Source organism: Colias philodice, chromosome 27, assembly GCF_061535455.1.
Source record: "Colias philodice isolate Cphi_HAF_F1 chromosome 27, ilColPhil1 Martin Lab GWU primary, whole genome shotgun sequence".
NCBI lineage: Eukaryota > Metazoa > Arthropoda > Insecta > Lepidoptera > Pieridae > Colias > Colias philodice.
The window spans coordinates 4023233-4037580 of record NC_143112.1 but is presented as its reverse complement, the minus strand read 5'-3'; the positions used below and the strand labels follow the sequence as shown (position 1 = coordinate 4037580).

The 14348-nt window shown below is 33.7% G+C and overlaps 1 protein-coding gene across 4 annotated transcripts; it reads left to right on the top strand.

Moving 5' to 3' along the window:
* Nucleotides 1-435: 435 nt before the first annotated feature.
* On the top strand, nucleotides 436-14136 carry LOC149476577 (serologically defined colon cancer antigen 8 homolog). 4 transcript variants are annotated; one of them, XM_089711675.1, is made up of 16 exons: nucleotides 436-851; nucleotides 2396-2513; nucleotides 3733-3913; nucleotides 5591-5709; nucleotides 5845-6018; nucleotides 6384-6518; nucleotides 6629-6723; nucleotides 6878-7037; nucleotides 7446-7607; nucleotides 8342-8447; nucleotides 8535-8668; nucleotides 8908-9012; nucleotides 9209-9302; nucleotides 9714-9831; nucleotides 12147-12232; nucleotides 13132-14136. In XM_089711675.1, the coding sequence occupies exons 1-16, from the start codon at nucleotides 739-741 to the stop codon at nucleotides 13956-13958; spliced, it is 2727 nt and encodes a 908-aa protein (XP_089567801.1). In that variant the 5' UTR covers nucleotides 436-738; the 3' UTR covers nucleotides 13959-14136. The 4 variants fall into 4 exon arrangements, with proteins under 4 accessions (XP_089567801.1, XP_089567804.1, XP_089567803.1 ...); XM_089711678.1 differs by lacking the exons at nucleotides 12147-12232; nucleotides 13132-14136 and adding an exon at nucleotides 11496-11879; XM_089711676.1 differs by lacking the exon at nucleotides 436-851 and having other exon boundaries at nucleotides 2276-2513.
* Nucleotides 14137-14348: the final 212 nt, after the last annotated feature.

Sequence of the window (14348 nt, the reverse complement as noted above, 5' to 3'; positions counted from 1 at the left end):
CGCCAGTCGCGTAGACTAAGAGTCAGAGAATATTTTTCTTGGTACACAAGAAAAGAAATATGCTACGAATTCAGAACCATTGCTTGAGGTGATATCGGTTAAACGGGCCAACTAGTGTGGCTATATTGCATTGGCCAAAGTTGAATTGTAAGATGCGAAAATATATAATACATATTTATAATCCTATAAAACATGTTTTATTAATAATAATACATTTTCTCTTTTTATAGACACATACATAACTATATGCTTGTTTTGTATTTATATATTATATGTTATGTAGCTTATTTTAAACAAAAAGCTTATGCCTTAACAAAGAGTGATAGGCTGTACCTTTAGAATAAAATATTAAGGAAATTTTGGCTTACGCTCTAGGACTATAATACTAAAGAAAAATTACCTATAGATAGAACCAATGCAGCGATTCCCTTTGGAACCGCGAAAGGAAATGGGAAGCCTCGAGTTCTAATTTCAAATTTCATTCCCGCCCAAGCTTCGTTACATCATTGCCGTGTTGTTTTTTTTTCTTGCCCGATGGCAAATTCTATACAGCCTGTATTTAATTAAAAATAAACCTTTCACAAAAGAGTTTATGCATTTAAGCGTTATTTTTCTTTTATTTCAAATTTTTAAAATATTGTTAAAATTCTTCATGTTTATTTTCCCAAAGATAAAGAAGTATTTTTTAATTAAAATTGCGGGACATTTGTCGAAGGTTTTCATTGGGAAGTGTAAGGCATGGGCTCGACTAGTTTCGGAAATAAATCAAAGTTAAACGGTTTTCGAGCAAAAAGTTCCAGCATCGGCTCTGATAAGGAAATGAACGGGAAATTGAAGAGGAATAAATTAAGGTAAGGTAATTAAATAAAAATAAATAAAACGTAGATACATTATTGTACGAGATTATCAGATATTTTGGTCAATGGATTCCTTAAAGTATGTAGTTGAAAACTCCTAAAAATCATCCTTTGCAGCTGCAGTATAAGTTAGTTGTAAACTTAAAATTATTTTAAAACTAGCGGTCCGCCCCGGCTTCGCCCGTGGTACATATTTACGTTTTCTCTACATAAAAACCATCCTCGTACTTCAAGGAATATAATAAAAAAAGAATTATCGAAATCGGTTCAGCCGTTCTCGAGTTATGCGCTTACCAACACATTTTGCGATTCATTTTTATATATAAGATTTTCCGACTTCAAATATTTATAAAATTATTTATTACACTAGCGACCCGCCCCGGCTTCGCACGGGTGCAATGCTGATACTAAATACACAACAGAAAAACTGTGAACGTTGTATATAAAAACATAGCGGCCCGCTCCGGCTTCGCACGGGTATAAAATAGATAGCCGGGCGGTCGGCCGGTACCGCCGCAAACGCTACGTCCCGCAATTTTTAAATCTGTAATATCTTCGAAAATATTCACTTAAATCATACGGTGTAAAGGGCCATATAGATCTATATTAAATGAACAATGTATTCAAGGTATTTAATTGGTTAAGGATTAATGCTGTATTGGTTAAAATCGCATCGAAAATTAGCCATTATTTGTCGTAAAAAGTAAATGACAAAAAAAAGTTATTGTGGGTTATCCATAACAGATAGACATACACCATCGCGGACTTTTCTGTAGAACTTTTCAATGTGTATAATAATTAGTACATTATTTTGATAAAACTCGTAGGGTTCAGCCTGCGTTTGCAAAATGCAATGTAAGCGGAAAAAATGTAATTTTTTACGACATCACATTAGAAACCTCAAAAATAACAGTACTTCTCCACTATTTAATGGATGTTATTATACATATAAACCTTCCTCTTGAATCACTCTATCTATTAAAAAAAACCGCATCAAAATCCGTTGCGTAGTTTCAAAGATTTAAGCGTACAAAGGGACATAGGGACATAGGGACAGGGAAAGCGACTTTGTTTTATACTATGTAGTGATGTGGAATTAGCAAATAAAATACCAATTTTCGTTATTATTTTAGTCTACCTATTGATTTTATCTGAAGAAAATTGGAAATGTTTTTTTTAGTCTTCGCGTAGATCATACGATACGATACGATACGATAGAGACTTATACTTTTTATAATTTTATTAGTAATACTGTATAATTAAATATACTAACAAAATAAATATAATATGTACATAAAATTAATCAATGTACATAGGCCCTTGGTAACTAAGGCCGTGTTTACACTATCGTTTCCAACGCAACCGTTTAATCGATACGCAACTTTTAAACGCAATCGAACAACGCAATGCGTCACACGTATTTTAAACATGTATTCTAAATTCAAATTTTATTTTTTATTTTGTTTTTAATATACCCTTTTTATTTTAAAATGTGGCTTGTGATTGGTTAACATGTATAAATCCTACTTTTCGTATAGACGTCCAACTAGAATGAACGACTATGGGCTGAAGAGGATTCCCGATTATACCGACTTGGCGTATAAAGAAGCTGTATCTAAGCTGAGATATTTTTTGTCGGGGAACAGCGCACCGAGTGTGAGTATATTTATGTTATATATTTTTCAGTAAGTGCAGTTTTAATTCGAGATTGTGAGATAATAGGAATAAGATTGAATTTTAAATAAAAAAATGAAAAAATGTAGAGTTATAGTTGGGCCAATTTAATAGGCAACATTTGACGTCTATCAATTTTATCTTTGAAGAGAGGTAACCTGCTTAAAAACATCGATTAAAGTGAATTAATCGATACTGACTTGAAACATTTGTCAATCGAACTTGAAACACATTTATTAATATAAGATGATTTTTATTCAGAAGTAATCAATGCATTCGATTCTAGATGTCAGATTTCGATTTTTAGAGTAACGTCTCTGGTATTTAAAAAGAAAAAAGGTTTATTGACACAAAATTGTAGCGACGTCAGTTCTTTAATTCAGAAATTGTTTATTATGTTTAGAATGGTTTATCAGTAAAATGAAATCTTAAAATTACTTGTATCGGTCATTATTATTATAAATATGTAATCGTATTTGAAAAAAGTTAAGCAAATGTGCAGTTCTAACAAAACGAAATATCATGGTATTCAATGTCGTCGTTACTAGGTTACATTGTTGAATTTTGTTGAACTGTCAAATGTTGCCTATTAAAATGGCTCTACTATAGTGGTTCTCATTTTAAGATTTGCGATAAATACGTAAAGGATAAATGAAACAAAAACAGTTAGATATAATTGAATAGATATTGCCACAAAATAAACTAAAACAACAATAAACTTTTTATTAAATAAAACACACACATGTGAATAATCCATTTTATTTAAATAAATTAAAGTTAACTCTATCATGCATTGGTTGATAATTTTATTTTACTCGGCGACGGAATTATCTTCGTCCTAATGAGTTGTGAATATCTAGACGAACCCTTAAAAACAGAAAATAAATAAAAGAAAGTTATTAATTACACCACGTATAACTATTACGATTTTAATGATTTTTGGTTTGACTAATAGCTAGCTAATAGCTAACTAATTTGGTTTAACAAATAGCTCTAGCCTGTACCCGTTTATTGGATTTATATTTTAATATCGATAGATTAGTTTTGATTTTATTATTTATTTAAATACAAACATCTTCATCTGTATAATATTACTTAGTGAAGACAACTTGAGTCTATTTAAAAATTATATAATTATTATTCTAAAATCACTATAAATCATAAAAAAATAAAAACATGTGTTTATTACCCATACCTACAGGTCCGCAGCTATGGCGGTTCTCCATCTCTCAAGAATCTTGACGATTCAGACGCAGACATCGATAAGAAGTACCCTTTCAACCTCGCGGAGTACAAGCCTCGACCGCGTCTTACTGCGAAGTATACCACTCTGTACGCGGACAGCCTAAATAACTATACACCACCCGCGCCGACTAGCAACGGTAAGATTTGTTATAATCTAGCGTTTCGCCCTGGATTCGCCCGTGGTACATGTCTACGTTTTCTCTCCAAAAGAACCATCCTCGTACTTCGAGGAATATTATTAAAAAAATTAACGAAATCGGTTCAGTCGTTCTCGATTGGGCAATTCATTTTTATTATATAAGATAATTATCATAATATCTAGTTATAATGGGAGCTAAAAGTATTTTCTTTATTTCCTAGTCATCTTCATAAATTTTTGACTCGCTAGAGTGACACAGGCATTTTATGGATTTGGGTCAAACAACTTCAACTACAACTAATATCACAGATTACTAAATACTACCTATCTAATATAAATAATGTGAAGTAGTGCAAGCGTTAGTCCATAACAAAAGATAAGATAGATACTAACAAATTACTTTAGTTATCTTATTGAATTAGCGGTAAAGTTATTTTTCTATAGCGCGCCAAATTAAAAAAATCCGTCGTTTGATAATACGCCAAAAACTTCGCTAATATAATTCGACTGACCGGTTGACTTGGTTGGTAGTGACCCTGCCTTCCAAGCCAGAGGTCGTTGGTTCGATTCCCACCCGGGGCAAATATTTGTGTGATGAACATCGATGTTTGCTCCGTGTCTGCATGTTAATTATCTATAAGTATATATATTTACAATTATATATGTATGTTTATCAGCCATCTCGTTTCCATAACACAAGCGAAAGCTTAGTATGGAATCAGATCGTGCCGTGTGTCAAAAATGTCCTTAAATATTTATTTATTTACTAGCAATGCCCTGCGGTTTCACCCGCATAGATAGCGATATCGTTACAGTGAAAAGTCTAACATGAAAATCACCTTTACCCCGTCCCGCACTACGGCCTTTTTTTTTAGTGGGGAAATCTTTCATAGATACCCACGGCCTCCGGGGGAGGGGCCGTGGGTTATGTCGGATTCCTACCGACCAAAACCCCACTGTGTTCCGTCAAGACGCATATTGGTAGAATTCCTCCGTGACCCCCGCACTACGGCCTGCTCGAACAGTATACCTACTATTTTCTGTAGATTGACACTTTTAAAAATTCGTTATATCTTTTGAATGGAATATCCAATTCTTTTCATTTAAAAAGTATTTTGCTGGTATTGAAACAGTCTATAATAAAACATCATTTAATAGGATAAGGATTAATATATGTGTATGAATAACACGGTTTGATTACTGTCGGCACTTCTATTTACTTTGAAAACGTAAAAAAGTTGTTGTAGTAACACAACTACTGAAGATGGACATATGGTATCGCGGACTTTCTTGTAGATGATCCATTCTATAATACCGTAGAACATTTTTTTGTTCTATCTTCAATAGATTCCGCAGCGCACGCGATGACAGAAGTTTTATTGAGGATTTTTTTACACCTTGGGTTACATTATTGCATTTTTGGTAAGGATCTCTAATTTTTTTGAAAATGCCTATGTTGCTCAGTAAAGATGCAGCTTTCTAATGGTGAAAGAATTTTTGAAATCGGTCCAGTAGTTTATGCGTGAAAACCATACATACATACATACATACTTACAAACTTTTCCTCTTTATAATATTAGTATAGATTACAATTTAAAATTCTCTTCGTAATACCATTCTTATCACTTTACAATCCAGCCTAGTTTCAAATGTCCTAAGAATAACATTATTTCAGTGCCACCACCTAACAATACATCTGACCTCACGGGTGGAACCAACCCAGATGTCGTCAACTTCATTCAGAAGCAAGAAGAATACATTGAGCAGTTGGAACGCGAGAGCCAGTATTGTAGAGTGAGTTTTGTTTTTAAATGAGTTTAAATTTACGTATTTGTATTTAATAAAATTGCGTGTGTTTTAATTAAAATATAGTCTTGTCTTACCTACTTCGTATTTTTCTAATATTCCCGATAACTTTCACTTATCCAGGAAGAGCTCAACAATCTCCTCGGCAAAGTAAAGGAAGTGATATCCGAAAATGAAAACCTCCACGAAGCCCAAAAGAACAAAATGATTACGCGAATGTTCCATACTTACAATGGCTCTGAGACAGACGACTTGGATGACGTTGGGGATAGCACTGGCTTGGATAGCGATAATAAGGTATATACTATATTGTTTGTCTGTGCAACTGGTTGAAACTAAAAAAAGTGGTTTTATACTGTTAATAATGGTATACTTGCTGACACGCTCGTTGGCAACGTTTTAGCGTAGTGGAGGAAACAAACTAACACTTAATGAGCGAACTTATGCTCACTTACGCGAGCTACGCCAAAAGCTTGCTAAGTTACTTGCCGACAAAAGGGAATTAAAACAAAGTCTTTTCTAATTTCTTTCCTAATTCTTTATTACCTAAAATACCTACAATACTTACGAAATTAAAGCATTCACTTTATACGAAGAAACCGTACATCTAAACAACCGGGTTACAAAGAAAACTTGATAATTTGTTTTAAATTATTTCTCAGGGCACGCCACATAAAAATCGTAGACCAAGAAGCCGTTCCACCAAACTGGAAGGTCCAAACATCGTATTTGAGTCACGAATTGCTGAGTTAGAAGCTCAATTGACTCAGTCCAAGATAGACCTGAAGAAGGTTCAGGTAATTTACAGTCGGAACTATTAATATAATTAAAAGTTCATGGCCCTTGGAATATAGATTTCTGGCGTCTTTATGCTTGTACGTTAAAGGTTTTTTTTTTTATTTATTAGGAAGAAAATAATGAAAATAAACGAAAATTGGCAAATGGACTTGTTGACTCTACCTGCTTAGATGGCTTCAAGAGGCAAATTGACAATTTGCAAAGGTACGACCAAAAAAAATATAACAATAGAATATTCCTAATATTTTACTACATGATTTCAAGTTACTTATTCCTACTAACATTGTAAACAATTTAGACAGCTTTGAATAAAATCTAACATGGGTTTTATATAGTACAATAAATTATTACTTTTCAGAGACAAAAATGCGCTCGAGAATCAAATATCAAAGCTCAAACTGAGCTTGGAGCAACGAGATAGCGACGTCGACGGTCGGTACAAGCGCGGCTCTGAGGCTATCGAGAACCAACTCAGAGAAGAGAGGAATAATTTGGAAGCAGAAATACGTCGTCTTAAAGTAATTGGTTATGTCGATAATGTAGATACACTGTTAGGTGTTGGGCAATTTTAATTGACATAATAAATACAATATATGTAAATCTTGGTACGATCGGGTTGAAAATAGATATTAAACTGGATGTGGATATGAATAGTTGACTTACGTATGTAGATGTTATGGTAGATGTGTTAAAATAATGGGTCTAAATTGAGATTGGGTTGTATGGATGTATGATGTAGGTTGATATGGATGGCGGATATGATGGAATAGTATGGGATGGGATGGTAAAAGATTCAATTGAAAGATGTGATGCGATTGTAAATAAAATTGAAAACTTCTTCACAATTTGCTGGAATGTGTTTGCATGTTTTGAGATAGGAAGAAACTAATGAGACACAGTAAAATGAAATGTTTAAAACATTAAAGGACGAGCTATCAAACGAGCGCAGCAAGGTACGCTCGCTATCGAGCGAAACATCCCGCCGCGCGCTGCACGAGCGGAGCGCGGCGGAGCAGCGCTACACGCAGCACTTCGACGAGCTGCGCCACGAGCTCGCCGCGCAGTGCGACAACGTCGCCAAGCTGCAGGTGAGTCCCACGCAAGAAGCTTATATCTAATACACTGGAGATTGCACTATGACCATTAACTTGTAACAAGAAAATATGACCTAACTTGGCAAGTGGGTGTGAAAGGGATTAAAAAACATTCAGGCGTCATTCAACGTCATATTTTCTTGGTTAATGTTCATACTGAAATCTCCAGTGTATTAGGGCGTATTCAGAAAGAAAGCTTGAAACTTATAAGCGCTTATCGGCGCTTGTCATGTTCACATATTTTCCTGTCAGTGCTGGTAACCCGCGCAGGAAAATATATGAACATGACAAGCGCCGATAAGCGCTTATAAGTTTCAAGCTTTCTTTCTGAATGCGCCCTTAGATATAAACTTCTTGGTCCCACGTCACATGAGAAAAGTCACTAATGTGCCCGCGTATGGAGTGCAGAACAGCCACGTCGTCAAACTGTGGGTGATTTTCATCGGTTCGGCGCGGCAACGACGCTGAGATGCCGATGAGCCTCGACTCGCAAAAACGCGGTTCACCGTCCACTACGCACTATCCTAAAATTCAAAATCAATTTTTTAAAACATATTGCTATAATTCATCATCATCATCATCACCAGCCCATATAAAATAGACAAACAATAATTGTAATTTTTGGTCACCAGACATGTGGTTATTTAAAATGCGATCCAAATTGCCTTCTTATAACTTTTTCACCAAGTTTTTTTCTGTAAGTATTTTAAAAAAAACATTTAATTCAGCTTGATCTGGAACGCCAACGACGTGAAGAGAGCGAGCTCAAACGAGAAATATCCATGAAGAATGCCGCTATTGAAGAACTTAAAATGGAACTTAAAAACAAAACAGGTAAGAATAAGATTGCTGCAAATATTTTATATGACATAATTACAGAATTGAACCAATAACATTTTGCATTAAATGTTTATCTTTCAGCATCACTTCAAGCAGATTTGGCTCAAGCTTATGCTGAAAAAGCATCTCTGGAAGAAGAATTAGCGAGCGCTCGTCTTACAATTGAGAGGAATCAAAGACAGGCGAAACATGAATCCAATCGTCTTAATTCTGAAGTAAGATTTTAATTGTAAATAATTATCAAGCGTGTGGTGAAAAAATAATTTAGAAACTCTACTATTTGGTCGAGCAAGTCAATTAATTGTTTTAAAAGGGCAAGACATATTTGTGTTGTATTAAAATTCGGAAAAAATCATTATGACTTAGATATTACATATTTTAAATTTAAACAAAAATAAAATAATTTTAGTATTAAAATTGGATCGATTAAAATGGTACGTTTTTGTTTTCATAGATACATTCTTTGCGTCAACGTTTGGATAGGTCTGATGCTGATCTCGTACACTCTCGACGTGAAAATCTTCGTCTTTCGGAGCAAATATCTAATTTGGAGAAAGAGGTATACCTATAATTTCAGTATAATAGAATATTTTAGATGAAACTAAAATGATAATTTATGTAAAACAGAACAAATAACAGGTGGGAGTTCCACAAGGATCCGTTCTTGTTCCTTTACCATTTATAACATACAATTAGCATATTAAATGCTTATTAAATGCTTTTTCATATTAATAACTATTTATTTTGATTCACAGATCAACATGAAAACACTAACTCCAATATCACCGGAGAAGAATAAGAAGGAAAAAGAGATTTCTTCTGCGCTTGAGTCCATTGAAAATAAACACGGTATGTTATCAATATAAACACTTTATTTTATATTTGTTTCCCGTATCTACGTTACTGTGCTGTCCTTGATGTACGTCTTTTCATCTCATGGGTAAACTATTGATGTTTTGAATGAATCCATTATAATCTCTATAGTTTAAACACCTTCAAAACATTTATATTTTACCCTTTCATTTATAAAGCATGCATGTTGATAGATAGTTATGAAAGGGCTTTACAATTGGTTTAAAACTTCAATAGTTTATTCATCAGATTGTTTAATAGTAACATCATCTTGTAGACATTAAAATAATTGGAGAATAATAGGAGTGATAACATCGACGTCTTTAATTTGTACATACAAATACTAGACTAAGTGCCTAGCACGTTTACAGTTAGAATTATCTATAGGAAGTAAATTTGGTTCCACAGCTAAAACGGTGGCTGGGTTGGAGTCCATGATACAATCACAAAACAGTCTGATGGAGAAACTCACCAACGAATGTCGTTTGCTTACAGACAAGCTTGACGACGCAAATCGTAGACATAAGTACGAAAACTTTTCAAATTTCTCTGCATGAAAAAAATCTAAATATCTATTATAATTGCACTCATTTTCTTTTTAAACAAATTGCGATCATTACCCATTTAAGTGTTCAAATTTAAAATTCTTAAAATTGATGTCCTGTCTGTTTGTTATTTTCATTCAAATAATCGATTCCTTGGGAGCTAACGTTGAGGTTGATATGCTGATTTAATTTAACGTTCGCTCCTCATGTCCGATTGAAATTTCCTAACGTCGTGCTGTGTTTTTATTGGCGGCAGGCAGAGCGCAGAGACGCAGCCGAGTAGACGAACCAATCAGAACACAGCGCGATCGATCAAGCTCAGGAGACCAACCAATAGCGAACCGTTCCAAGCGCCGCGTAAAAGAGTCCGATTCGTCGAATAACTACCCAATTGTTGTTGGACCGTTAACGACAAATCAGGATCTCACGAACACACATGGGGAAAGAATCTATAATTTACCGCTAATGATTCAACAGCCCTTTTTACGGGAGAAAAAGGAGCCAATCAAAGTTGATATTAGCGTGAAACTTATACCGAAACCAAAGAAGAGAGATCGAAAGAAACGCGAAGCACCAGTTGAGGAAATACGCCCTGATAATAAAGGTGTTAACAGTAGCATTAGTATGGAAGTTACAGATAGTAACATTCGTGTTTTAAAGGAATCAGTAGAAGTATACGATGGTAATACAGATATATTAAATGTAGGACCAATGGAAGAAATTACCAAAAACACTGTAGAATCTGAAAATAAAGAACCGGATATAACAACAAAAAAAGAAGAAGTGGCTGAAGATAAAATAATAAGTAATGAAGTTTCAGATACAAATGTACAAATAAACATCACAGCTGGTTCACAATTAAATGAAAGAAATTCAGATGGTGATAACGTTGAATCTAGTACAAACGTAGAACATACAAATATAGATGAATATAAAGAATCTAATGACACGAATCAAGATGATTGTGAAAGTACAAAGGCAAATAATTAAGTTTAAATTGAAATATATATTATCTTATTCAAAAAGTGTGTGTAGAATTTTTGGAAATATATAATAAAACAAAATTTGTATTTTGAAAAGATGTTATAGCATATTCACGAAATCGGAGAATTAATTTTACGCTTTGTCTATTGTAGATCTTGAATGTGATATGAATTTTTCATTTGCTTGTGGCTTTTTAGGGCTTCATCAAAGTCAATGTTGTTAAACGTAATAGTATTTATCTCGTACAAGTTTTTATTCTTAAATTTTTATCCTTAACGTGCAATGAATTAAAATAATATATACTATAATGTTTTTGTGTATCAAGTGTGCTAGTAGAATTTCGATGTTGTTAGCTTAGCTATTTGTTGTTCTTTGTTATTTCTTCATGAAACTGTAATTTTATTTTATTCATTGTTCTTGTGTTACTGTTAAGTTATGTTAAATAGGTATGCAATTAAATGTTTTAACTTCGTGTTTAATGGGCAATGATGGCAATATTGTATTGAGTTTAATAAATTTAACTTGCTTCAACTGTTCTTGTATTAATTTCATCATAATTATACGCATATACGTATAAATCTACTCAGAATCATCTTTTATTATTTTCAAGTCTTTAAGACATAGTTAGTTCCACATTATTCACATCACAATTTTCTTTCAGAGTCGAAAAGACACAATTGCTTTGCAGGAATACTGAACTTATGAGAAAACTCAGAAACTTGTGGTCTTCTCATAAGAAATATTGCACTACCACCATAGCACCATTTCGAAGTTACACCCCGTTAAGCGGTTACCCAGCTAGCTCATCATATGATTTAGACCGCACATATATGACCTCTACGCCTTATATGTCTAGATATAGAGTTAGAAGAAGTGAGGGGTCAAGTAATTATGGTAGTAAAGATGATATCAATGATGTAATCACGAATTTAAGTGATCTCTCTATAGATCGATTTGATTCTGATGACGATCCAGTTAAGGTAAGAGCTAAACTTAACAAGAAACTACCAGATTTTAATAATCGAGTGACTTTTGAGTAGAAAGAACACATGTAGAAAATGTGCATGATGTAGTAGATTTAGAATTTAAACACCATATTTAACTAATATAGCATCTTTTATCTATTAAGTATGTATTATTTTATAAGGTACATAATATTACCATCAGTATTAAAAATGTACTAAGTAATGATATATTATTTACATGCAAGTGTACAATTTAAAATCTATCATACTATACACGACTTTACTAATATTTAAAATATTTATATTGCATGAGTGTGTGCGTGTGGTCACTATTGTTGTGTGTTCAGGCAAGAGCTGGGCACTCTGCAGCGTCAAGTAGAGAGCCTGGGGCGAACCATGCAAACTGCGTATTCGCACCCACCTAGCACTCAAGGTATGTATTTTAACAATGACATATAAACAGGTATGGGACCTTGAGCATCTATTGGATCTCTAACAGCTAAAAGAACACACTTTACAGTTTCATCTTTTTATCACGTTTATAATACAAGCCATTTTTAGGGTTCCGTAGCCAAAATGGCAAAAACGGAACCCTTATAGTTTCGTCATGTCCGTCTGTCCGTCTGTCCGTCTGTCCGTCTGTCACAGCCGATTTACTCGGAAACTATAAGTACTACAGTGATGAAATTTGATGGGAATATGTGTTGTATGAACCGCTACAAAAATATGACACTAAATAGTAAAAAAAAGAATTGGGGGTGGGGCCCCCCATACATGTAACTGAGGGATGAAATTTTTTTTTTCGATGTACATACCCGTGTGGGGTATCAATGGAAAGGTCTTTTAAAATGATATAAAGTTTTCTAAAAAACATTTTTCTTAAAGTGAACGGTTTTTGAGATATCAGCTCTCAAAGTCGTAAAAAGTATGTCCCCCCCCCCTCTATTTTTATAACTACGGGGTATAAAATTCTAAAAAAAATAGAGGTGATGCATGCTAATTAACTCTTTCAACGATTTTTGGTTTGATCAAAGTATCTCTTATAGTTTTTGAGATAGGTTGATTTAACTGTAATTTATTATATTTGCTGCTACGGAACCCTTTGTGCGCGAGCCCGACTCGCACTTGGCCGGTTTTTTTATATTAAGAATTAAAAAAAAAATGGTTTTATAAGTGACGTAACGTACATTGAATTAAAGCATTAAAATATTTATTTTTAAATTCATTCTTGGACATATAAACTATTACGCAAGTCAGATTTTAAGACTAGATTAAAAGGCTCATGTATTGGAAATTAAAGTTTAGATACACGTACTAATTATCACATTTCAGCACCTACCACGCACGCTCCCACAACCGTCAGAATACCAGATACCACTGCCACAACCAGACCAAACTATACCAGAGATGAGCCCACCAGAGACACCACATTTGGAGAACCAACTAGAACAAACAACAGAGTTGATGAAAAACCCGGAAATATAATCGACCATAGTACAGAAGATACCGAAATGCCCCCAAAAACTAATGAACATGCAATAGCGCAAGAAACTCCACGATCAAGGCAAATGAGCAAACAAAATTCCCGCGAATCAGTTAAAAGTGAACGAAAACTCTCGCAAAATTCTTCAAAAGAATCTATCCATGAACAAAATATCAAGCAAGTCGATGATAATCCATCACCTGTAACTCAATTGGATACGGATGATATTCCAGAACAAAATACAATCGAACATCAACCTGAACAAATTGAACAACATGAACCACTGGAACAACATGAACCAATGGAAGAAAAACAGGAAGAACAATATGATGAGCAAAATTACGGTCAAGAATATCAAAATTATGAACAAGGCTATGATCAAAATCAACCTACATCAGAATATCCACCACAAGAATATGAACAACAGCAATATTCTGAACAACAGAATGAAAATTATGAACAATACCCGCAACAATATGCTGATCCTAATGCTCAATACGAAGGCCAATACGAGAATTACGCCACAGACGGTAATTACACAGAGCAGAATTACGATAATACGCAATATAATCAAGAATACACCCCTCAATATGAAGAAAATGTATCGGAAACACAACAGAATGTAGAAATAAGTCAAAATAGTTCGCCTAACGAAAAAGTAGCAAGCCAAAGTTAGCATTAAATTTTATTTTACGTGCAATATTCGTTATTTTAGCTTAATTTAATAAAATGAGAAATTAGATTAGTTAAATTATTTCGCTCTTACACATTGTAATTTTTATATTGTTAAGTTAAAGAAAATATTATATCCAATGTAGAAAATGCATTAGGTATATTATTTATTTATTCCTTAAACCTATTATTGTAGTTTATAATATTGTGTATAATTTTTATTAAGTTCACAGTAATATTCTTGCTCAATATAGGTCAGATTTTACAATAGAAATGCGTGTTTTATTTTTTCCCTGCCTTATAAAAAACTGTAAAAAAACGATACATAGAATATTATAACCTTAATAAATGATAAACAATACTTATTACTTTTATTAAGGCTTTTATCTACATA

Coding starts and splice junctions, on each gene's coding strand:
- LOC149476577 (XM_089711675.1), top strand. CDS start 739: ATGGGCTCGACTAGTTTCGGAAATAAATCAAAGTTAAACGGTTTTCGA. Junction 7,608..8,341: donor ACAACGTCGCCAAGCTGCAG/GTGAGTCCCACG, acceptor CATTTAATTCAG/CTTGATCTGGAACGCCAACG. Junction 9,013..9,208: donor TATCTAATTTGGAGAAAGAG/GTATACCTATAA, acceptor TTTGATTCACAG/ATCAACATGAAAACACTAAC.